This window comes from Sturnira hondurensis, unplaced genomic scaffold (genome assembly GCF_014824575.4).
Source record: "Sturnira hondurensis isolate 20B ecotype Veracruz unplaced genomic scaffold, ASM1482457v3 Scaffold0006829, whole genome shotgun sequence".
Classification (NCBI taxonomy): Eukaryota; Metazoa; Chordata; class Mammalia; order Chiroptera; family Phyllostomidae; genus Sturnira; species Sturnira hondurensis.
Window position 1 is genome coordinate 617,658 of NW_028079460.1, and position 23,759 is coordinate 641,416.

General features: G+C 59.0%; 2 protein-coding genes across 4 annotated transcripts; both read right to left on the reverse strand.

The window, feature by feature from the left end:
• Positions 1-103: 103 nt before the first annotated feature.
• ZBTB7B (zinc finger and BTB domain containing 7B) lies at positions 104-15,865 on the reverse strand. 3 transcript variants are annotated; one of them, XM_037050612.1, is made up of 4 exons: positions 15,810-15,865; positions 15,554-15,654; positions 2,732-3,897; positions 104-2,324 (listed from the first exon to the last, which is right to left on the reverse strand). In XM_037050612.1, the coding sequence occupies exons 3-4, from the start codon at positions 3,889-3,891 to the stop codon at positions 1,859-1,861; spliced, it is 1,626 nt and encodes a 541-aa protein (XP_036906507.1). In that variant the 5' UTR covers positions 3,892-3,897; positions 15,554-15,654; positions 15,810-15,865; the 3' UTR covers positions 104-1,858. The 3 variants fall into 3 exon arrangements, with proteins under 3 accessions (XP_036906507.1, XP_036906508.1, XP_036906509.1); XM_037050613.1 differs by having other exon boundaries at positions 15,827-15,859; XM_037050614.1 differs by lacking the exons at positions 15,554-15,654; positions 15,810-15,865 and adding an exon at positions 9,499-10,103.
• Positions 15,866-22,657: 6,792 nt separating this feature from the next.
• On the reverse strand, positions 22,658-23,637 carry LENEP (lens epithelial protein). The gene is made up of 2 exons (XM_037050618.1): positions 23,110-23,637; positions 22,658-23,025 (listed from the first exon to the last, which is right to left on the reverse strand). Exon 1 carries the CDS (start codon positions 23,343-23,345, stop codon positions 23,160-23,162), a length of 186 nt encoding a protein of 61 aa, XP_036906513.1. The 5' UTR covers positions 23,346-23,637; the 3' UTR covers positions 22,658-23,025; positions 23,110-23,159.
• Between the last annotated feature and the right edge of the window lie 122 nt (positions 23,638-23,759).

The following is a 23,759-nucleotide window of genomic DNA, read 5'->3' on the forward strand; positions in this document are numbered from 1 at the left end:
TTCCCCAAAGCAGCCCCTCCCCAGCTTTGGAATTCCAGGCTTTATCTCTCATCTCCCTCTCCTGATCCCCCCAACCTACCCCAAAATAAAGGAACCAAAGGTGGACCATGTGAATCTTAAATTATTATTATTTCTTCCTGTCGCTTACACCAGAGGTGGGGGGTAGAGGAAAGGACGATGGGGGGTTGCCTCCCCCACTAAGGCACTGAGTGGAGAAGCCGCAAGGGGGGAGGGGGGAGGCCACATTGCCCTCACTCCATGGGGATAGGCCCCAAGTCTCCCCAACCCTGGGTTCCCCTATCACCTGAAATTCGAAGATGAGGCCCAGGGCAACCTGACCTCCCCCTACCCCAATATATTACATTATCACTTATTAAATAGATACAAGGACTGGTCCCATTACCCCCCTTCCTGTGACCCCCTCCCATATTGGGGGTACCTGGGCAGTTGTGCAAATGGGCATGGGGGTACATGGAGGGAGAGCACCGGGCCCCTGAATCTGCCCCTTTTAAGGAGGGGGGGCCTCCAGGCCAGGGAGAGAAAATAGTGCAAGGCAGAGCCCAGGCTGCAATGAGGGTCCAGCACCCAGCGAGGAAGGGGAGGGGGAAATACCCCTACCCCCAGCAGAATTGGGTAGTTCTAACACTAGATTTCAACAAGACCGACAGAAGAGGTTATGTACAGAAGGGGGCAGATTCAATTTTAGAAGAGGGGATTATTCCCCGCGACCCGAAGGGAGCCTGACTGGCAAGGTGCTGGGAAAAGGATTCCCTTCCCACAGCTCCACAGCACACTTTCCCAGTGGCCCGGCTGGAGTTATTTGCCTTGCCTTAGTAAGGGGGCCCGGCTCGCCAGTGGATGGTCGAGGTGAGGAAGGCAGAGAAGCGGCCAGCGGGGCCGCCAGATGGCGCCGGCTCGCCTGCGCTCCACGAGGCTCTCCCAACCCCTCACCCGGTCCCACACCCCGCGCCGCGCCAGCCCGGGGGCGGCGTGAGTCAGGGGCGGCAGTGGCTTGCACCTGGGCGGGGAGAGGGTAGGACGCAGCCCGGCCCGCCCTGCCCTCTGGCCCCGGGGAGGGAGTGGCGGGAACAAGACATTCCCTGCCCGGGGACTCGGGAGGGGAGGGCAGGGCTGAGGAGAACAGCAGAGCAGCACCCCTAGCTGGGCGGGGCCCCTCCCGCTGCCCCCAGGGGAAGGCGAGCCAATCTAGCCACCCCGCCCCCTTCTTCTCCAGGACCCCATGACTCAGCGCTGGGAGGAGGGCGGAGGGGACAGGGATGGCTCTTTCCTTACAGGTCCAGTACCCAGGTCATTCAAGATTCTACCTTGCTTCCCCCTACCTACCCTTCTTTTGCCGCCCCTCTTTGCATAATTCACTGCCAGGAAAAGGGAACAGAAACCAGGAAGGAGGGGTCTCGGAAGGGAGGGGCAGTCCTTCACCCCTCTTACACAGCCAAAGCCCCAAGGGGCATGGGGGCAGGGCAAGGCTTTGGTCCCAAGCCCCCCCCCACCCCCTAGAAACCCGCATAGCCGAAAAGGGACCCAACAAATCAGAAATACATTATTGCTTCTACTCCCCAGGCACAGCTGGGGACAAGACCTCACCTTTACAATAGAGCTCTAAATATGTACATAATGTCATATGGATCACTCCTTGGGAGATCACCCCAATCTGGGGAGCCTCTGCCCCAAAACCTTCTCAGCCTGGAACTGGAATGAGGGTTCTGGGGAGAAGAGGCTGATTTCTGATGCCAGGGAGGCTCAGGGCTCTGACCCCAGCTCTGCCTGTCCTGCAGGCTCCCACTGCTTGGCATGGGCACCCGGCAGGTGCTGCTCCAGCCTGGCCACTTGTCCCTCTTTAAGAGGACTCCATGGCCCCTTCAGCCGGAGGAGTTGTAGGTGCCCCCTCCTCCTCATCGTCATCAGGGGGCCCTGGGGTGGAGGCTGGTTGCCCAGTGGGAGCCGACTGCTCCCAGATTCGAGCCAGAGAGAGGCGTAAAGTGTCCAAGTGGCCATTGGAGAGGTCGAGACTAGCCGGGGAGGGGGTGGTGGCTGAGGGTGGTGGGTAGTGGGGCGGTGCATCGTCCTTGCGGCGGCGCCTGGTGCGCACCTCCAGGCAGTTCTGGCCCTTGAGGTGGCGCTGCAGGTGGTCCTCCTTGGCGAAAGCCTTGTGGCACAGGTGGCACTCATAGGGTCGGTCCCCTGTGTGCAGGTGCATGTGGTTCTTGAGGTCGTAGCTGTGCAGGAAGCGGGCTGGGCAGTGCGGGCACGAGTAGGGGCGCTCTCCAGTGTGCTTCCGCATGTGTATCTTCAGCTTGTCATTCCTGGCACATGCAGGGGTAAGGGGCGAGAGGGATGTTCAGAATGGGGTCCTTGGCTCATCCTGGCCAGATTCCCAGCCCTTGTCCCACTGCCATCCTCGACATTTGTTTCCTCCGTTACTGCCCCAGACCACGCTTGCTGATCTGTCCTCAGTGTAGCTGGGCCCAGCCCCCACCCACTCTGTCTCTAGCACGGCCTTCGTAGACACCAAATCTTTCATGCCTCAGACCCACCCCTCTTGACTCCTTTTCTCCCGGTCTTGCTGTCCTGGTCTCTCTCCTCACTCTGGTAACCCGTACCCACCAGACCCTCCAGGACCACCTGCCATCTCCCCATCTCAGGTCTCATAACTCCTCTCTCCATCTCCCATGACATGGCCCTATTGGGCCCCCTCCCCACTAGTGCTCACCGGGTAAAGCGGACACCGCAGACCTCACAGGCAAAGGGCTTCTCGCCTGTGTGGGTCCTCATGTGGCGTGGCAGTTTGCCTGCCCCGTGGATGATCTTGTGGCAGACGGGGCACTCCTGGGGCATCTGGGAGCGGCGTTTGCGCACCAGTTTGTCTTGGCCGTCCAGGCCTGGTGCCAGGGCATCCTGATGCAGGGAACTTAGGTAGGCCATCAAGTCGGGATCGATGGCATCCTCATCTGAGCCCAGCTCCTCTGGGGACAGCGGGGGCCCGCTGACCTGCGGCAGCCTGTAGGCTGGGGGGTATGCCAACTCCTCTTCCTCTTCCTCACCTTCATAGGGCTCATAGCTCAGGGACCCCTCATCGGGGGGTGAGGCATTCCCTGTGGGAGGGCTGTAGCTGTCTCCCAGGCCACTGCTGCCCACTCTGCCTGCTGCCTCCTCCTCCTCGTAGGCTAAAGGATGGGTGGGTACTGCGGGCACTTCAGGTACTAGGTGGTTTGCCCGGGCCACCTTGGTCTGCAGGAAAGCTTTTCGGGGCTTGCGGCTACGGCGGGCAACAGGCCGAGGTGGTGGTGGCGGTGGCGGCGGCGGGGGTGGTGGTGGTAGGGGCACCTGTGGAGGGCTGTCTTCACCGTTGGACACTCCCGAGGCTGTGGCAGTGGCAAAGGCCTCCAGGTACTGGCGGGCTCTCTCACAGTCATCCTGGTCAGGGCTAGGGGCTTCCAGCCCACTGCCCTGCAAGATCTCCATGCAGGCGGCGATGACACAGGGGATCTCCAGCAGTTGGGCAGCCTGGAGCACTGCCGGCATGTTGGCGCTGCTGGTGGTCAGTGTAGCTGTATAGGCAAACTCAAGCAGGGCACCCAGAGCCTCTGGCCCCACAAAGTCCAGCTCACACACACCAGCTCCTGCTGCCCCAATGGCTGTCCCGCCCCCAGCCCCCATGACTGCCCCACCACCGCCCTCAGTGAAGAGCTTCTTGAAATAGTGGCTGCAGGCAGCTAGCACGGCCCGGTGGGTGCGGTATTCGAGGCCCTGCGTCCGGATGGTGAGGTCACACAGGTGGCCCAGCTGGCGCTGCTCATTGAGGCAGCTCAGGAGCTCGCTGCTGTGGTCCGGGAATGGAATCCCAATCAGGTCGTCCTCAGGGCTCCCCATCTTCTCCTGCAGGGTCAGACAGAGGGAGAGGGTACTCAGCCCTGCAACGGGGTCCAAGGAAGGAACACCAACACTGGCTAAGGCCTAGGATGCCAGACACTCTCGTAAGCCCTTCACACTCATTTATTCTTCCACCACCCTCTGAAGTAACGAGTATCATCCATTTCACAGAACAAGGCTAAGTAAGACAAGGGAAGTGACTTTTTAAGTTTAACAGGACAGGATTCAAAAGCAGGCAGAGGGCCCAGAGTTCGTGTTCCTCGCCACTGTTCAATTCGGCCTCTGTAAGAGCAGGCACCCTGATTCTCTAGCCCTTGCCTGGAGACCCGTCTGCTTCGTCTGCCCCATTCCCCACCCCTTGGAAGAAGCACTGGACTGGGAGAGAGGATGCCTGGGTCCTCATTCAGGTTTCATGAAGAATTGGCTGAAGGACTCTGGGTGGCTATGGCAGCCAGCCTCAGCCACCTGAAAAACGGGGTAACAGTCTGTGATAGAACCTATCAGCTCAGAGAGAGGCCAAAGAGACTCAGATTCACACTGGACCAAGGTTGCTGGAGGCATGTCAGGCGCTTTAACTCAAGTTATCTCGCTAAAGCATTTCCCGCACTGTAAAATAGTGCAGACAAGAGAGGCAGCTTCCTAGCACCCTCTTCCTCCTCCTTCCCTTCCTCCACCGATAAAAGTGCATCTTGCCTTCTATATTCCCTCTTCTAGAGGCCAAAAGGGAAACACAGCTCCCAGCATCCCACGCCCCCCCCACATCCTTCCCTCCCCCACGGGGCCAAGGAGAAGCAGTGCTTTGCTGGGGTGTCTCTGGCGCGGGTGCTTCCTGCCCCCGCACAGATAAGCATCGTCCCCGCCCCTCCCCCACTGCCAATAGGCCAAGTTCCAGTCCCACCCCTTTCCACCTCTGCTGCTATCACCACCACCACTACCACCACCACCACCCCACCTCTCCCTTCCCATTCCTGGCCAGACAGGTGAGCCTCCCCAACTCCAGAGGGCCATCTTCCAACCTCTCTGCTTTCCCCCACAAGGCATGGCCACAAAGGCATAAAGCTAGCTGCCAGCAATCCCAAGGCCGGTGGAGGTAGGGGAATGGGTAGTGGAGTGAGTCTGGCCTGCAGGTGTGAGAGATTTGCTGCAAGTCCTGGCGCTGCTACTGGCTGGCTGAATGAGCTTGGGCAAGTCGTTTCCCTTTGTGCTCAGTCTTCTTAGTTGTACAAGGGGGTGAGAGTAGAAGCCCTAAGGGCTCAGCCCTTTGGCCTTGACATTCCGGTGGGTCTGCAGCAACTGGAGACAGAGCTGGGGCCTGGAAAGAGCTGTGCTCTGCAGTCAACCAGGCTGGAGTTTGAATCCTCACCCTGTGCTGATTAGCTCTGTGACCTTAAACAAGGGATTTAATCTCTGAACCTCCTTCCTCATCTATGACATGGAATAATTCCAGCTGATTCCTAGGGTGGTAGCGACTAGGTTAAATGAGACCAAGTGTGACACAGCGCCTGACCCAGAGTAGGGCTCAGTGAATTTTCTGGCCTTGGGAAGGAAAAGCAAGGCCTTCCCTGCGGGCAGATTCCACTGTACAGATGGACTTTGCTGGGAAAACCACTTGGAGACAGGTCTGCCTCCCTCCCTCAAATCACCCCCAGGGAGTCAGGTTACTACCAGTTACATGACCTTGGACAAGTCACTTCCTTTTCCCCAAGGAGGCCTGTTTCCTCAGCTGTAATATTAAAGACTGACCTAGATGATTTTCAGGACAAGTCCCACTGACATTTGGTTAGTGTCTTGTACGCCGCTCCCAATGGGTGCTCAGCCCTCGTCATCAATGGGTAGAGGCATTTTGGGACGGGGGAGGGGGTGCTGGTGGAGTCGAGGGCCACAAATTTCCTCTTTAGGAAATAAGAACTGCATTGTCTGTGCCTTTCTCCCTGCCTGACACCCTCATGGCAAGGCCCAAACTCCTGCACCCAGGCCTGAGTGAGCAGCACCCTGTGTCCACCTGGCTTGTAAGTCAAGCCTAAGTATCCTTAGAATAACCCACCCACTGCCTCCTTAAGTCCCCAAATCCCTTCTCTCCCTGGTGGCCAAGCAGTGTGGGAGCTCTCCCAGCTCCCTTTGGTTCTCCTGCACATACATTACAAATGCCACAAGTTCAAGTGGCAAATGGCTCCTGGACTCTGGAACAAATAAAAACCCAGTGGGCAGCAGCAGCAATGGCCACTTAAGCAGTAGTGGGCACCCTCCTGGGCCCGAGCAGATGCTCTCCCTCCAAAGGGGGGTGGGTGGGGCTGTCCTCACTGTCCATTGGCCAGGAGCTGGACACCGAAGGCACATGGCTCGCCCCATCCCTCTCCCTCCTTCCCTCCCCACCCCACCCATTCCTGTTGCTAAGCCTGCCTTTCTCCCACCCCAGGGCCAATCTCCATGGCAACTTGTTGTGGCAGGGGCCCTGAGTGGCTCACCCTGCTGTCAGGTCAAAGACTCAGGCTAGTTCACCACACAACTCACAAGCGCTTGGGCAAGGGTGGGTATTTAACCCCTTAGGTCCAACTGCAATGCCCACGGCCACCAGGTAGCAGTGAAGGTGGGGAGAGGCAGAGGACACACGTGGGAAGGGCGGGTATTCATACAGTTCTGTAGCTTCTGGGAAACTCCCCCAGCCCTTACCCAGGGCTCTGGCACCCATGCCAACTTAGGTGCCACCTGGAACTATCCTGGTGCCAACCAGGCCAAGGGGGCACTCCTAGCCCCATCATCTGGAAGAGGTGGGTGGGGTAGAGGCCTCCCCTTTCTTTCTGCCAGGGTGGGGCACTAGTGCCAGGGTGCCCACCCCACCTTGGGCACCCTTCCCACCTCTGCATCCCAGAGGGCCCAGCCCCCTGACGCCCCATGAGGGCGGCCCATCCCCACCCAGCCCGGCATGCCCCCTCTTGCTAAGACCTTGTGGGCATGGGTGTGTGTGGTGGTTGGGGGGGCAGCTATGCCAGGGCACCAGGCGAGGTCTGTTTGCCTGGTAGGGGGAAGAACAGGGGCCACGCCCATCCCCCCCCCCTGCCCGCCACCCCCCCAGGCTCCCCTCACTGTCAGGCCTGCTAGACCGGCCAAGCCAGTGGGCAGCTCTCTTGAAACTGGGCCCTGAGTCAAGCCTGCCCCATCGTTGGTTGGTAGCGGGAGGACTTTGGGATGAGGAAGGTAGGATGAAGCGAAGGTGGGAGCCCCTGTCAACTACCCGGCAGTGCCCAAGGATGCCTGCCAGGGCGTGTCCACCACCGAGAACCAGAAGGTAGAGGGCAGTGGCCCTAGCCCGATGAGAAAAAGGAGGCCGGAACTCTTTCCAGGGCTGACCTCAGGCAGTGCCCAGTGCAGGGGGCACCGAGGCCAACAGTGCAGGCTTGAGCCAGCTGAAGGGCCGGGATACGAGGCCCTGAACAAGGCAGCTGAGTAAAGCTGGCCCCCCTTTCCTACACCCTGGGGATTAGGGGAGTGAGGCTTAGTGTGGGGGGCAGCAGGCGGAACCAGGATTAGCAGTAGAGAAAATAGATATGGGCCTGAGACACAGGCACACCGAGCGCCCCCCCTCGGGCTCCAAGGCATCCCCCCACCCCCCTCCAGGCTCTGCCAGGGAGCCTGAGAATAGCTTGGCCAGTTTTCTCCAGGTGCAGCAGCTCAGGGTGAGGGAGCATGAGGACCAGGCTGTGACATCCTCCTGTCAGGGGTGATGGAGAGACCTGGGGCTCCTCCGGGTGCCATGGCATCTTGGCCAGCCACCCCTCCCCCCACTTCTTTCTCCATGCTATCCCTCCACTCCCACCCCAACTCTAGCCTCAGGTTCTCTTCCTGTTTTTCTGGAACTAAGTTTGCACGAAGGCAGGGCTTTGGCCTGTGGCTGGATCAGAGGGGAAACAGGACAGCAGGTCCAAAGTCCTCAGGGACCCAGGAACCCTAGTTCCCCAGTCTCTTCCACCCCTTAGGGCCTCTGGAACCCAGGGGCTGAAGCCATCTGGACAACCTGGTCTGGAAGGCGGGGTGAAGGGCTGAGGCGACTGCCCCGGTGTGCTGGAAGGGCTTCGAAGGACAGGCACTCTGCCTAAGGATGACCAGGCGGTTACAGAGCCCTCCTCTCCCCACCCTAGCCCCTCCAAAGTGAGTGCATGATTTCCCCATCCCCCATGTGCCGCTTCCCCCTCCTAACCTCACCACCCCCAGCACTCACACTTCCTGGGGGCCTAGGCGGGGAAGAGAGACCGCAAGCCACGAAGGGGGAAGGAGGCAAGGGGAGCTGGCTGCTTCCCGGTGCTGTGGGGGTTAAGCCTCTCCTGCCTCAAAATCCCCAATTCCTGGTGCTTCAACTCCTGACATTAGGGAGACCTCAGCGTTTCCCCACATTTTCTTTCCTGTGACACCAGCCCTGGCCTGCATCAGGGAGCTATGATGGAGAGAAAAGATGGCGGAGGAGGGAATGGGGGCACCTCTCTCTTTTCCAGTCTTCTCCCCTTTATCTTGGGGAACCCCTGCCCATCAAGCATTCTCCACTCTTGGTCCCTTTTCTTGGCTTCCTCTTCTGTCCCCTTAGTGCCTTCTCTGACCCTTGTCCCCTCTCCGCCACTCATCCTTGGCTTTCCTTCCTTAGGCCGTTGCCTGGCTCCTGCCTCCTCTTCCACATCTGTGTCTGGAGCACTCCTAGAAACCATCTCTGCCTCTCCTTTTCCCTTCCGGTTCTCTCTGTCAGGTCTCTCCCACTTTCTCCACTTTGCCCTACTCCAAGGATATTTGCTCTTCTTCCCAGGCAGGCTCAGCGTAGAGAGGGGCAGAGGAACTAAAGCAAGGAGCTCGCTTGCGGCCGCTGAGGCCTGGCCCAGCCATGGGGTGGCCACAGCTAGGGCACCTGTGCCTCCCTTCTGGATGAAGCACAGGACCAAAATTTGGGGGCCAGTCGAGGAGGATGGGTGGAGGGGGTACAGTGAAAGCGGATGTGTGGGGTGGGGTGGGAGGACAGCCTAGGCCTCTCTGCCCGTCAGAGTTTCCAGCCCTAAAGCTGCTGGACTTTCCCCAGAAGGCGCCCACCCTGAGCCAGGCCACTGTGCACCAGGGTGGACCTTGGCCATCAAGGACCCCAGCAGGGTCTGCCTGGGAGTGCCAGCTCCTCTTACGGCCTGAGGAGATGGCACAAGGTGCCAGGGTCTGCCCTGTGCCCACCCCCTCCCCCCAGCCTAGTGTCTCTGGCTGGGTAACTGAGCCGGCTGGTAACCCCACACCCGCCAAGCCGACAGCAGAAACCTGAGCCCCCCAGCCCCAGAGGACACCCCAGCTCGATCCCCGGAGCCCGGCTCCCTGCCAGCCTGTCCAGCCTCCTGTCTCGGCCCAGCACTCCCGTGGCTCCTGCAGGCCCCTCTTCTGCTCTCCTGTCCTCTGGGGTCTGTCCCTAAGACGCTGAAGCTTCCCGTACTCCACCTCCCTAGAACCTCAGCTCCTTAAACTCCCCAGAGAAGTCTGGACACCCTCTTCCTAGCCTATTTTTCAGTCCCTCTCTGACCCTTGTCCAAGTCTAGGCCTCCAAGCCTCCCCTAGGGCCTGACCTCCCAAGGCAGAGGAAAGCCTACTTACCTGAACGCTGAGGGGCCTCGCCGGCAACCGACTCCTCTGGCCCCTGGGGGGCAGCTTGGGAGGGGTGAGGAGGGCCAGGCTGGGGGGGAGGTAGGGTGGCTGTTCCCGCTCCAGCTCCCTCCTTCAAAGGGGCCGCCCACGACCTGGTCCAGCCCCTCCCCCCTACAGCCTTAACCCTCAGGGTGCTATCCCCCTCCCCCCAGCTTGGAGGGAGGGGTTACCAGAGGGCTGGTAGTGTGGGAGACGGCCTAGAGTCTCTGCCTGTGGTGCCCGAAGCCCCAGCTGTACCTACCCGGCCTGTCCTTAGTCCTAAAAGGGGAAAAAGGTGAGCGGGAGGAAAGGTAGGAGCTAGGACAGTCCAGGAGGACAGAGGTGAGGAGGAGCAATGGGAGAGGCTGCTGGAGGTGGGACTGGGGAGAAGGAAGAAGGGAGGGGAGGGGACAGAAGGCGGCAGTGGCCAGAAGAGGGAGGAGGGGAACCTTGGACAGTCAGTGCCAAGGGTGACAGGTGCCCAGGTCCCAGCCCCTCAGGGCATGTGGTGCCAGAGGGGACCACAAGGAGGCCCTCCAGACCCCAGCAGACCTCTCAGCCCCCTTGGGAGCTGGCCGAATTCTTCCCACCCTATACTGGGCTGGGGCCCCTAGGGGCTGGGCAAGGCAGCACCCCGCCCTCCCCATGCCTCACCCCAAACCCACTCACATACCACAGTTCTTTGCTCTGGCGCCAGCCCCTGCCAACCAGGCCAGGGGGCAGCACTTGTGCCAGCCCCCAATGGCCAAGGGGATCAGGGGGACAGAACTGGCCTGAGGGGGTGGGCAGAGGGGGGGAGCTGTGGGCACCGAAAGAGGAAGAAGCTGAAAGGGGGCATCTGCTGGGAAGCACGCCTAGCCCCACCCCTTGCGCAAGCAAGCTGCTGCCACCCTGGCCGGTTGGGTGGGACCCGCCTGGGCCTGAGGGGCAATGCAGGAGGGCTCTGAGCCCAGAAATGGGTGGGCCACAAAGTCCCACTTCAACAACTTCAGGGGGCTCTTATTCCTGGAGTGAGTGGTACCCTAGTGTCCCCCAAACGCTAGGCCATCCCAAATCCTGCTGGTCTGGGAGAAACCACTGAAATGCCCCCCAAAATATCCCTTCCCCTTTCCCCCCAACAGCTGCTGGCTCAATGCCGCTGGCCTGCTGCCCCTCACCAGCTCCCGTCCCGGTTGGCACCTACCCACCAGGATGCTGGCAGTCGTGCCCTCTCTCCCTCCTACCCCCCTGCTCCCAGTGCCCCATGCCAACTGTGGGCCTAGGGTGGGGGAGGGTCACCCCTGTGCTTTGGTGCCAGCCAGGCGGGCCTGGGCCCCTAGGTCTTATAGATAAGGCCCAAGACCCTATTCTCAAGCCATCTCCTCAAGAGGCAGCACATGGGTCAGGGTCTGTACAAAGACAGCCCGGGGGCTGTGGTCGGCCTCATGAACAGTTATTAAAGGCTCCACTCCCCAGGGTAGGGCCCAGTGTCTCTCCCTGTCACCAGGCACCAGCCTCCCAGCACTCCCCCTGCCCGAGCATTTGCTTGGGCACCAAGGTCTCTGTGATTCCTGAAAGCCTTAATGCCAGAAGGCTAAGAGGGAATGGGGTGGGGCTGCTGTCTGCCCTTTGATCCCCATAAAGGAGGGAACAAGCCTAGAGGGCAGGGGACAGGGAAGGAGTCCATGGGGCCCCTCAATTTCACCCCTGCCAGGGGCAGCAGGGCAGGGTGTGGGGATCCCTTGGGTGGGGCCCTAAGGTGACAATGGATAGCATGCCTCAGCATGTGAGGTGGATGTCAATCATGGGCACCTGGTGTCACAGGGGAATAGGATGACAAGAACCAGTTTGGGGGTGGGGGGTGGATGCAGAAGGTACCCACGATCCAATTCATCCCAATCCTGGCTTTTACTCCCATGCAGAAACATTTCCAGACTTAACCAAATCAAGAGATCAAAGACTACAACTCCCAGTATGCACTACAATTGCTTTGCCTGTACCTTGGGAGTTGTAGTTCTCTTGAGAAGCCGTGTGCTCGCTGGCTGTTCTCTTCCCAGAGCCTTACTGATGGGGTGGGGAGGGCAGAGCAGAGAATCTGGTCACAAATCTCCATGGGGATTATGTTTAGAAGAGGTAACAGGCTAGGAGGCCCATGGTTCAGGGAGAGGACCCCTGCTCCCAGGCAAAGGGGGAGGAAAGGAGGAAGGAAGGAAGAGAGGATGTCTGTTGAAAGGGGCATAAGGGTGGGGAGGAGTTGGGGGGGGGGAGTGGAAACAGGAAGGAAACCAAAGCCAGAGACATAAGGTCTAAAGCAAGGGCCTGGTGGAGTCCCCCTCGGAGGCCTGGCAGAGACTGGGAAGGCATTTCCCCCTGCCATTCTGGTGGCCTGGGGAAGCATAAGAGGAATTAGTGACACCAAGTGATAGCAAAATGGCGTGTGTAGGGGGGTCACTGGTTCAGTCTGCCTGCTACCAGTCCTTTTTCATTTGGGGCATCCTAACCCTTGGGTCTGGCACAGGTATCTTCTGGCCGGGGAGTTCTGAAGGCTGACCTGTTTCTGGCATGCCGGCAGGCAGAGGACAAGGCTGGGGGAGATGGGGGCCAGGCCTGAAGGGAATTCACTGGAGTGAAGTACATGTGGAGTCAGGCCCAGGTGTGAAGTCAAGGAATTATGCTGGCAAATGAGGGTGCTATCCTCCAGGGTGGGGACCATGGCACCCCAGAGGCTTCATCAGAGGGCTGAGATGCCAAGGCCACCAACCTCTCACCCACCTCAGGATGTGGGGCAGAATGAAGAGGGCAGTTCTCTGGCCCCCCTGCTATATTTGCAGAGGGGAGCTTCACCCTGTGCAAGGAAGCCTGTGAATGTTAAAGGTGGGAACTCAGGGCCAGGTGGCAGCTGGGTGGCTTTCCTTAGCTGGAGTGGAGGTCAGAAGTGAGTAGAGGCTCTGCTTCGAGGCCACTGTGCTTGGGATCCCCAAGACTCCAAAACAGATGTTACAGGCCCCAGCCAAGACCTGAGTCTGGCTGGGTGGTGGGGTCTTTCTTGATCCTCTGAAGCCCTTGATGGTGGGCCACAGTAGTCCTAACCCCTTACTCCCAGTCCCCCAGGCCAGCTTCGGTGCCTGGCTGCCTGTGTGTTGGCAGGAGTGGTTGGGGGGGGGGGGGCAAGAGGCAACTTCAAACTGTCCGGGCAAAACGTCAAGTTTACTCACGAGTTTACTCAGCAGAAGGAGGGGGAAGAGGCCAGGGCAGGCACACCCCATGCCAGGGTCCTATCCGTCTCCACCTTCCTCCCTCACCCTCCTCTTCAGTCCTAGGCCAAAACAGGCACAGGCCACAAGGCCTGGTGGCAGAGCAGTCCTAGCCCTCAGAATGTCAGGGAACCAAGCGGGCCAGAGGCAGGAAGCCCTGAAGCAGGCCCAGAGGCTTCTATTAGAGGGCAGTGCCCTGCCTGGAGTCCATTCACTACCCATCTTGGGCCTCGGCCTTGGGCCAGAACTGGGTCTTTCAGCCACGAAGAAGGAGGCAGTACCAGGCCAGGCCTCTTCTATCTCAAGAGTCCCCTAGGCAGTGACTTCTGACCCCACATGCTCAGTCCTTGGCTGAGCCTCAGGCAGCATAATACTATCGGGGCTGCCATAGAATCAGAGGCTGCTTTCTTCAGCCTTGGCTTGGAATGGGGGGCTAGCACCCTGTCTGACCTACTTCCCTTTCCTCTCCACCTGCTTTCGTTCTCTGCTTCTCTCCCCCAGCCTCCACTGTCCCCTCAGGGGCACTTCGTCCCCCATGCCTGCTGGGCCCCCCTCCCCCACCCTTCCCCAGGGTGCCAAGTGCAAGCACACAAAGGGCCCGATGGTGCATTGTTAGCCCAGCCCCCGCTGCCCGCCGCGCCCTCCTGGGGCGGGCACTAGGCCAAAGAGGAGCTGGGGGCCCTGAGTGCCAGGGGGCACCACAGGGAAGGGAGAAGAGGTCAGCACCTGTCCCAGACACTGGGGTGCACATCAGCCAGAACCGAGTAGTGATGAGAGTGCTCCATTAAAGCAGGCCTCTCTCCTTGACACCTGAGCCTAGTGGGCACTGCCTTCTTTCTTCCCCAGAGCCCCTGTGTGTTGGCATTAACCCTTTCCTGACCCTCGCACTAAGGCTGGGGGGTGTGGTACTCAAGGGAGGGGACAGTGTCTGGGGGTGCCAGCAGGCTGCATCGTGCCCACAGCAACCATGTAACAGAGGCACGCTGGGGAAGCTGGGGTCCCGGGGGCCAGGGACAGGAGGCAGTGACAGAGATTTCTTCTTGTTTCATCAGCTGCTCCAGAGGGAGCCCCCTGCCCTTCTGCCCAGGCACCACTGAGGAGGAACACTAACTACCTCCCAAGCTCAGTTACAAATATGTCCCTTCCCAGACCAGAACGACTCGCCTTGTGCCCACTCTCCCCTCCCAACCTGATGCCCACTCCGTGCCAGTTCTCCCAGCAGTGCCAGGCAGGTACAGGGGTGACCAAACCAGTTGGTGTGTGTGGGGGAGCACAAGGCAACCCCATAATCCTCCAGGCCTCACCCCCCCACACACACACATCCTCAGGGAACAGAGAGTTCCCATCCTGATTTAACCCATCACTGCCCAATCTGGCTGCCCCTGCCCCTGATAAACTGTCTCCCTCCTCAAGGAGTAAGTTGGGGGAAGGGGAAATAGCTGCGCTGACTCATTCCCATTCTCAGCTGCAGCTAAGGGTCTCTAAGGCATTAGGGTGGGGGTCAATTCAAGAACGCCCTCCACCTGGCCCGGAAGCCAGGACAGCCGGCTGGTCTCCCCCTCTCTCCAGCACCCACTTCCGGTGTCCCAAACTAGGTCAGCAGTGCTCGTTTCCTGTGGGTCAGCTAGCACCAGCGCCTCTGCCCCTCCCCTGCTCCGGACCCAGGCTCCCCGCCCCCCCACAGGGCGCCCCGAGGTCTCACCACGTCTCAGCCGCCCTTTGATACCTGGGGGTTGTGCGGGCAGGGGGCAGGGGACCCGCCCTCTCTCCAAACACCAGCGGGGCCGGGGCGCCTGGGCAGGCACGTGTCCGGGCACAACCCGCTGCCCACGCCGCTCCCCCACTCCCGCCAACCCTCCCCCCCTCTAGCCGGGACACGTCGCTTGCTGACTTGGGGTGGGGTGAGAGGAAAGAAAGCTGGAATTGGAAAGCAGCGTCCCCCAACTCCTTTGAATGGCAGCCCTCTCCCAGTAGCGCTTACTGCAGGCTCTACAATACAGTAGCGACCCCCATTCTGGGTAGGGGCAGGTGCGCCGAAGCCGGTCGGGGTGCGAGTGGCAGGCAGAATCCTTCCTAGTCACCCACCCTCTCCCTTGGGTTCTAGGGCATGAGCTAGCTTTGAAAAGGTGGCGGCGGGACTAGGGCCTGAGGAACGGAGTGGAATTGAGGGACGGCGGAGAGAGGGGTTCTGTGTCGCTCAGAGGTTGTCGCTGAGCCCCACTACCGGAGAGAGCGCGACTCTGGAGGCGCAAGAAACCGAATAGTCTAGCTGGTAACTTTCCCCCCAGCCGCGGCTCCTCCTGCGCTCCCCCCACCCGCCTTGAAACTGGCTTGGGTCCAACCCACAGCGCCAGGGGGCGCGGGGGGGTGGTGGTGGTGGGGAGCGCGTTGTCCTAGTTAGAGTCCGACAGCATTTCCAAATCCTCAACTCAGTGGGGTCGGGGGTCTACCCCTAAAGTCGCGAAGGAGACCGAGGGAGCGCTCGGCGCCGCCTGGCCCTCTCGGCATCCCGGAGCCGCCAGTCTGCCTGATCCCTGAAGTGCAGAGAAAGTTTCTGGGGACCCTCCGCCCCGGGTTGAGAGCGGCCGCAGTTCCTTCTCTACCTTTCCTTCCAGTTAAAATCAATTCCAAAGAGCCGGGATATTGGGAAGGCACTGGAAAGGGGAGTGGTGGGAACCTAGTCTGCATGCATGTGTGTGGGGGGGTCCTACTTACAGGACGGACGAAGGGCACTGCGGTACTCTGGGGTCTGGGGGACCCCGAGGCTGGAGACAAACGTGGGGTACACTTACCTTTCCGCCGTTGGGTCCGCTGGCTGGAGCTGCTGAGGCACAGTGTGTGGGGAGAAGCGTGTCCCCCGCCAGGCCCGGGGGCTTGAGGCCCTGCTCCGGTCCTGGTCAGAAGGCCGCGGTCAGTCGCTCGCCGCTCTCTGCTGGGGGGCTCCTCCTCCGCAGCCCTCTGCCTCCTCCTGCCGCCCGCCCCCCTCTCGGCCGCGAGAACCGTACATTCACCTGGCTCCCACCCGCCCCCCCTCAGGGCCCGCCTCACCTGTCCTGCTGTCTCACCTGTCCTCCTGCTTGCTTTCCCCCCATCCCTCCCCTCCCTCCCCCCGCCCCCTGCCACCCCCCAAACTCCCCCCTCAACCCTTAGCAACACCCTCTGTCACTTCCTGGTTTTTCACCCGCCCCCCCAGGTCCCCCTCCCTCCACCCAATAAGGACATAAACTTCAACCCCTTGGTCCAGCCAGTCCCGGCAGGGCGCAGATGGGTCCCTCCCTCCTTTTTCGCTCCCTTCGTCCAAGCTCTTACTTTGCTCTCCGAGGCTTTCCTACCCTCCTCTTTCCCCACCCTCTTTCCTTCTCTCTCTTTTTCCCTTCACCTGCCGCGGGAGTTCCTCACCACCCCCCACCCCGCCTCGTGTCTGTCAGTCTGTCTGCCTTGTTTCTCTCCCCTTCTCTCTTCTCTAGCCCCTATCTCTCTCCTTTAGTCCCCATCTCTTGCAGTCCACCTTAACTCGAGCTCCGCCCCGGACCCCTATCCAGCCCTCTGCCTCGGCTCCTCCCAGCTCCGGGCACTCCTCCGCCCCGTCTGTCCATTGGCCTTAACACCTGCCCATCTCATCTGGGTCCTGCCTTTCGTTCAGCTAGGGCCGGGATGGAGCGGAGGGGCTGGCCTGAAAGCTGGAGAAGGGGAAGGGGGAGGGGGTAGTGTCCGCAGGGGCCGGAGAACTGAGCACCCCCATCAAGGGCTCCCACTTCTCCAAGAGGGGCTTCTGTAGGGTCAGCACTTCAGGAGGGAAGGGTACGAGAGATGAAAGATAGGCTAGGTGGGGGTGAGGCGGGGACTTAGGGGACTGAGGCGGGGCGCGGGGGGGGGTGTCCCGTGAGGGGCTATAATCAGGTCAGGGCCCCGGGAGGTAGGGGGAGGGGAGCCAGCAGGCCCTCGGCTCCAGCTCCTTCGCCCCATCCCGTCCCCTCTCAGGGGGAGCAGGGGAGTTGAGCTGCGAACACCCTTCGTCCCTCCCCACGCGTGACGGCGCCCTGCGGGGAGGGATCGGGGCCCTGGGCAAGCAGCCTCTACGCTCCAGCCGCTGCCGCTGCGGCCTTGGCATTGTCGGAGGGGAGGGGCCGGGATTGCAAAGGGGGAGGGGGAGGCGCGCTAGCTTCTGCTCCCTGCCTCCATCTCACAGGTTCCTGAAGTGGAGAAACTGAGTCTCGGGGAAGAATGGACCTTTTGATTGGGATAAGCTGAGAGCCAGATGGGGAGGAGAGCCTAGGTGTTTTAAGAGGTGTGGGTTTGGAGGGGATGAAGATACGAATTTCAGTGCCTCCCCTAACCGAGGAAGATATCCTACGAGGGACGCTTCCAACTGGGCCTGCAGTGCTACATACCCCAAAGAGCCCCTCCCATTAGTGTAAAACTGAATCAAATTTGGACACTTCCAGCCAGGTTCTGCCACCCGCAGCCGAACTGGGTGGGACTCCCTTTCTCTTCCCCAACCCCCTCCGCAGGGGGGCTCCCTCCCCTTCCAGCAGGTGGCTCTGCGGGACACCAGCTCAACCTGTTGGACCACAATGGGCGGTGCCAGGGTGGCCCTGGCCCTCACCCGGGCTGACCCGGGATCCCCGAGCTGGGGGAGGGACGGAGTCCCGGTCCCTCCCTCCCTTCTCTCGGGCCGTGACTCAGCCTCGGGGCCGCTGCCCTGCGTCCCAGCCAGGGGCGGAAAGTGTGAGGTGCCCCTGAGGGCCCAGGCCAAACTAAACAGCCCCCCACCCCAGACATTATCTCACTGGAGAATGGGGGGAGGGGGCCGCTTTTGGAAGGAGGCGGGTAGCTGCAGGCATGGGATGCTTCCGCTAGGGTAATCCGCTCCGGGTTTTTCTGTCGTCCTTATCCCCCTTGGGTCCCAAGGTTGATCACTACTCCGGGTTTTCTTCTTGGCCCCGCGGGTCGGATCTTGGTTGGTAAGGGCCCGGAGCCGGTGGAATCCAGACCAGGGTTTTTCCCTCCCTTTTCCAGCCGTCGGGGTGCTGCTAATCAGGGGAATGGCAGTGCCGAGGGGCAAGACAGTGGTGCCAGATGCACCAGTGAAATGGAGAGGGGACTACTTCACGGAAAAGGGGCATTGTTGAGGGACAGGAAGGTGGAAGAGTGCCCTAGGGAGGGCAGAACTAGAGCCTCCAGAGGCAATAGAAGGGCAGGTGCCCTTCTTGGCACTAGACTTTAGGTACAGATGACAGAACAGCGCCCAATGCCTAAGGCTCTCCCTGTCATCTCTGGGGATAGCGTCCGACGTCTTGCTGGACCCAACTTGAATCTTTCAGTGGCCGAAATGTCATTCCCCACTTGATTCTCGACAGTCCTGGAACCTCCTCACAGTTCCTCGGTGATCCTCTCCCACGTTTCTCTTATGCTGGTCCACACATCTCCTTTCCTCGCTCAGAAGTCGAAGGGGGGAACCCCGACTTGAAATTCCCACCTACCCCCCAACTCCGGGACCTCACCGCGCCAAACCACCGAGACAGCTGCGGCAGAGAAACGCTGACTGGGGGCCCTGCCCCCTCCCACGACACCCAGGCTGGGCCCCAGGGGCCTGCCGCCACCCCCACTCCGCCCCCAGGCCCAGACTGGAACTGGGAACTGAGGGCAGGTGTCTGGCCTGCAGGGGCCTCCTGGGGATAGGGGAGCGTCCCAGTTACGCACGTTCTAACTTACATTTCAGGCGACCAACTAAACCTTAATTTGAAGGGGAAAGTAGCAAGGTGGGTAAATACCCAGAGAATGAAGTGTTTGATCAAAGAGAAGGATGAAAGCCCCGGCTGGAAGTTAACCCTCCTAGGGAAGACTGATACCTGGGGCTGGCCTGGTACAGCGAATCTGACTGACGGCTGGCCGGGCCACGTGCTCCAAAGGGCGTCCGCAGAGGATTTAGATGATTGAAGAGAATGGACAAGAGAGGGCTTCTGGCGGGAGAAAAGGCCCGGTTCTGCCTGGGCGGGGTCCTGAGTGAGTGGGTCTGGGGGCCTGTTCTGGAATGTGGGGGGCTGAGCTGCAAGTGGAGTGTTAGCCTGCGCCAGGCGCCCACCTCTTCTCTGCTGCCCCCCTTCCCCCGGCTGCCTCCGCTTCCCTCGAAAAACCCGCCGCCCAGGAAACCGCTGGGGGCGCTCAGACCGCAGCTCCACCCTAGCCCCCCCACCCGCCGCCCCCCGGCGCCCCCACCGCGACCGCCCAACCCACCTGAAGGGGCCGTGGCTGCAAGGGTTGCCCCCCTCCCGCGGACTCCCCCCACACCTGCGGGCGGCACTATTTATAACTTGGCGCCTATTCCGGGCCTCTCCGCGGGAGCGGGCTGTCGCGCAGCGCTAATCATCGCTGGGATCTCTGCGCCCCCCAGGGCCCGGGGAGATAAATTTAGCTTCAGGAAGCTCGGGGGAACATTTTCCAAAACTCCACGTCCCAGAGACGACTAATCAGAACCCCTCTGCTCTCAGTTTTCCTCAGGCCAGCCACCAGGCGGCGCAGGTCCCTGGGTTCCTGGAACCCAACTAGGTGTGCGGCTCAGCCTTAAAGCTGGGATAAGTAGAGTTGAAGGCGAAATACGGAGGGGTTAGCCGAAGGTCGGAGCGTCCACAGAATGACCTGGAGAATGGGTAAGCTCCCGAAAGTCTGGAGTACAAAGCCTCAGCTGGAAGTAATTGAGAAAGGGGCTGGCGACTAATGCCTTTTGAAGGGGAAATAACTCATGAAAACGAGATGCAAATAGGGACACAAATAAGGTCCTATGCCTTTGGGGGTTTGCTCTCCGGTGCTGGTAAAACGACAGCCACATTCCCCTTTACAATGGACTTACTGAGAAATCGTGGGACCCTCCCAAGACATTACTGTAATATCCAGTTTATTGCACGTGGCTCCTCAGACTACTTTGCTATGACCCCTCTCCACCTGCTTTTTATAGACCATTGAGGGTCTTACAGCCTACCACAAAATCAGCTTGGAATCCTGGTGTCCGGCTGCTCCTCTTCCTTAAGGTGGTCTTCCTTGGAAGTAGATTCCCCCCTCTGCCTTGTTTCATTCCCTGGTTTACCCCACTGTTCCCCTACCCCTTGTGGCCACTAGAGGGCCCCAGGTAGCAGAGGGGTAGGCCAGATCTTACCCATCCCTCTCTATTTTGGCATTCTGCTTCCCTTTATGCTTGCCCCACTATAGCGCCCCCTGCCTTCTCCCGACAACTCTCTAGGGAGTTCCTGAGAGAGTAGTTTGGACACTCAGAACCTGGGCTTACTCTAATTGCAAAGAGAACATTGCAGGGAAGATGCTGCATGTTTTTTTCCTTCTACAGGAGTGGAGAGTTCACCATCTCCTGGCCTGTTGTGCGTGACGTAAACATGGGGAAGCTGGAGCCTCCAAATGAGCTTGGGAAACCAAGAACAAGGGGAGCTTAGGGTTTGGTTGGAAGTGGGAGAGCATGGAGTGGGTGTAGAATGGGGGTGGCAGTCGCTTCCATACTTCTGCTGGCGTGGTCCTGCCCCTCAGGCCACCTAGGCCACCATCCCCAGCACCAGTTCAGAAGAGGGCAGGCTAATTGAGAGAAGCCCTGAATTTGAGATGAAAAAAATCTGGATTTACTACCAGAGTGTGATATGGGTATGACTTTGGATAGGTCATCCTAACAATCTGGGCCTGTTTCCTTCACTGTTAAAATGGGATGATTATCTTTGTTCTGTCGACTTTTGAAGTGGCCTTTCGTAAGGCTCAAAGCACTTTGTAGTATGAAAAGGGCTCTCAGAATGGTGTGTGAGCTTTTTGTTGTTCTCCCCTCCCTCTCAGTCTTTCCACATTCAGGGCTGACTTTTCAGCTCTGACACCCCACTTGGGCCTACTGGAAGTCCCTAATCTTTTCCCTGAGCTCCTCGCCACAGGCCACAGCCTGGGCCCTGACTCCCTCCACCTACCACTCCCCCCATGGTCTTTGGCAGACCTCCCCTCCCTTAGACAAGGCCCTTGTGCTTATAACTTTCAGACTCCAGGATCCACCTCCAGGCCCTGCTCAGCGTGGTGGGAGTGGGGCCTAAAAAAGGAAAAGGAGGCAGAAGGCCAAGGAAGGCCTGGAGCTGGCCAGGAAGGAAACAGGTTATAAGCCCCAGCTTCAGGTGGGAAGATAAATCCTGTGTCTGCCTCTACACTCACCTCTCTCTGGTTGGATCCAGGACCTTCCCCCTTATCACTTATGTGCCCTGAGGTGAAAGTAGGGCTCTGAAGGGACCAGGCAAGGGCAATGCCCTGCATTTCCTGGATGCCTAAAGAGGGTGCTGAACTGCCAGGGATAAGAAATAATCTTGACTTGGAGTACTATCCTGCCACAGAAAAGAATGGGCAGGCTCTAAAAGTACTGATGTGGAATCCTGCACGAGGCATACAAAGGGAAGAAAGCAAGGTACAGAACCATGTGTAGAATATACCGTCAACTAAAAGAATAAGCATATACAGAACCCAGCCCCTTCTCACCACTGCTATTACTGTAAGCCTGCTCTGAGGCACTTACATCTCTGGCCAGGATTGTGCCCATTACCTCCTAATAGGTCTCTCCTATGCTACCCTTGCTCCCACTAAGTCTAATTTCAGCAGCCAGTGAGAGCCTTTTAAACAAAAAATTAGTTCATGCTCAATACCCTGAAATAACTCCTCCTAAAGTCTCAAGTTCTTACCGTGGTTTACTAGGTCTTCTGCGACTTGCCTCCACTCACATCCCCAGTTCAACTTTTTCCTTTTTCCATAGTAGCTATCACCTAATAATATCTCTAAACTTTTTATATTTTATTTTCTGTATCCACCCACCAGAATGTAAGCTCCACGAATACAGGGATCTGTTTTGTTCATTGCTGAATTCAAAGCACCCAGATTGGTATAGAGTAGATGCTTAATATTTGTTAAGTGAACGAATATGCAGTATATGCATAGACTATTTCTATAATGCTCTCCAAGAAACTGGTAACCATGGTTACCTCTGGGGAGGAGAGCTGAGGGCTGGAGGACAGGTGTAGGAGGGACCTTTACTTTTTACTATCAGAATTCTTTACTCGAGGCATATATAAACTTTACAAAAAGAGAAAAAAAATAGTCCCAGAGAAAAAGAGTTAACTAAGAAGAAAGCTGAGGAATAGCTGGTCCCTGGGAGTGAGGGGAAGGCCGCATATGCCATCTCCAGGCCTGTACCTCAGGGAGAGAGGGGGGCAACAACTGAGCCCCAGGCAGGGCCAGGAATGATGGGTAGAGATCCCAGGGGTGCTTTGAATGGGTCCTATGGCTGGCTCTGAGGTTGTAGGGGGCTGTGAGTGGCAATGTCAGTAAGCATGAGTAAGCATGCGCAAGACAGTGTGAATGACTCATGTGTACCTAGCACTGGGGATAATTCAAGGAAAACAAGTGTTGGTGACTGCCAGGTGGAAGTAAAGAGTTGATTCTGTTCCTTCTGGTTATGTCCTGTGATAAGCCTGTGGGACTTGTGTGGCCACATAGGTGCCTCTTTCTTGCAGTGCTGTGAACTGGAGGAGCAGGGCCTCACTCTCTCCCTGAGCTGGGGACTAGCATCAGCCCAGAGCTCTCCCCAAGACCCTCAGAGGCAGGAGCTGGCTAGACTAGGTCTCTTATTTGTGTTCCCATCCGTAGGCCCAGGGCCTCATAAAAGACCCCACCTAAGCTGGACCCCTCCCTGCCCACAAGTGGGGAGGAACCTGGCCTTTCTACCCTCCCTACTCAGGCACCAGTGAGTCAGGAAACCTGACTTTCAGTCTCAGTTCCACCCAGGACAACCTCCTTCCCTCCCTGGTCAGCACACTGGTTTCAACGCCCTTCTTGTGCTGACTTTTTCTGATTCCCCTTTGGACACAGAACTTCCGGCCTCAAGTCCTATTTATTATATATATATATATATAGTTCAGGGATTCTCAGAGTTATTAGGGGGCAGCCCATTCCTGGCACTAAGAGAATATAATAAGATCAGCCACCTGGGCTGGTGGGCTCACTGTGCCAGGCTTGGAGGAGTGCCAGGTCCTGCGGCAGTCTTACTGGGGTTCTGGCCAGCAGGCCAAGTCCCCGCCCACCAGAGGCCCACCAGAGGTGGGGGCTGGGAGTGGAGGCCCAGAGATGAGGCAGGTCTGATAGATGGCACCAACTCCAAGCAGGATCCAAACTTCACTTGTTTGGGTCCCATTCTCCATCAAGCACAGCTGGCCGCAGGCATCTGGGATGGGGTTTGGGCTGAGCACTAAAAAAAATAGAAAGCTGAGAGGAAGGTTCTTCCACAGAAGCTGCAGCCGTGCCTCCCGTCTGTTTGCCCTGCTCTGCTCACCTGGGCGGTGCCAGCTGTGCTGCTGGTGGGGAGGCAGTTCTCTGCTGCCATCAGTCCAGCAGCTCCTTGATACACCAGCAGCAGAGGAGGATGTAGGCAACTTCCTTCAGGGTGCGCTGCAGGCCCTCCCACCTGGTGCCCATCTTTATAACAGGCACTCGGAGCCCAGCGTCTGGCAGGGTCCCTCCAAGGGAGGAGGGTAGGGCCTGGGCTAGGGGCTGTGTCCGGGCCTGCATGTGGGCAGCAGCTCGGAGGAAGGGTGTGGGAGCTGCTGCTGGTGCCTTTTATCAACATGGTTCCCACCCCCACAGGCCTCGTGACTATAGGGACAAAGGCCCCAGGGTCTAACACAGGGAAGGTTCTGGGCAGGAGAGTGGGCTGAGTCAGCCCCTGTGCACTGCCGATGGAGATGGAGGAGGGGTGGGTTTAGAAGAGGGCGGATCTGACCGGCCACTCCATCTTTCATCCTCCACAGCCAGGGCAGCCCTGCTACCTTCTTCCAGCCTGAGCCTAGAAATCTGCGGTACCCTCAGTGGTTGGCATTCAGTCATCTCACCAATGAGAACTCCCTTCGAGCCCCTCACAGTGGGTACTGCCAGCTCAGAGCCAGCAAGACACGGCCCACTCTGCTTTTCCCATCCCTCTGGGAG

Excerpts from the sequence above, each read along its gene's own strand:
- ZBTB7B (XM_037050612.1), bottom strand. The coding sequence starts at position 3,891 with ATGGGGAGCCCTGAGGACGACCTGATTGGGATTCCATTCCCGGACCAC. Across the intron at positions 2,325-2,731 it reads TGCGGTGTCCGCTTTACCCG|GAATGACAAGCTGAAGATAC; the intron begins GTGAGCACTAGT and ends TGCATGTGCCAG.
- LENEP (XM_037050618.1), bottom strand. The coding sequence starts at position 23,345 with ATGCAGGCCCGGACACAGCCCCTAGCCCAGGCCCTACCCTCCTCCCTT.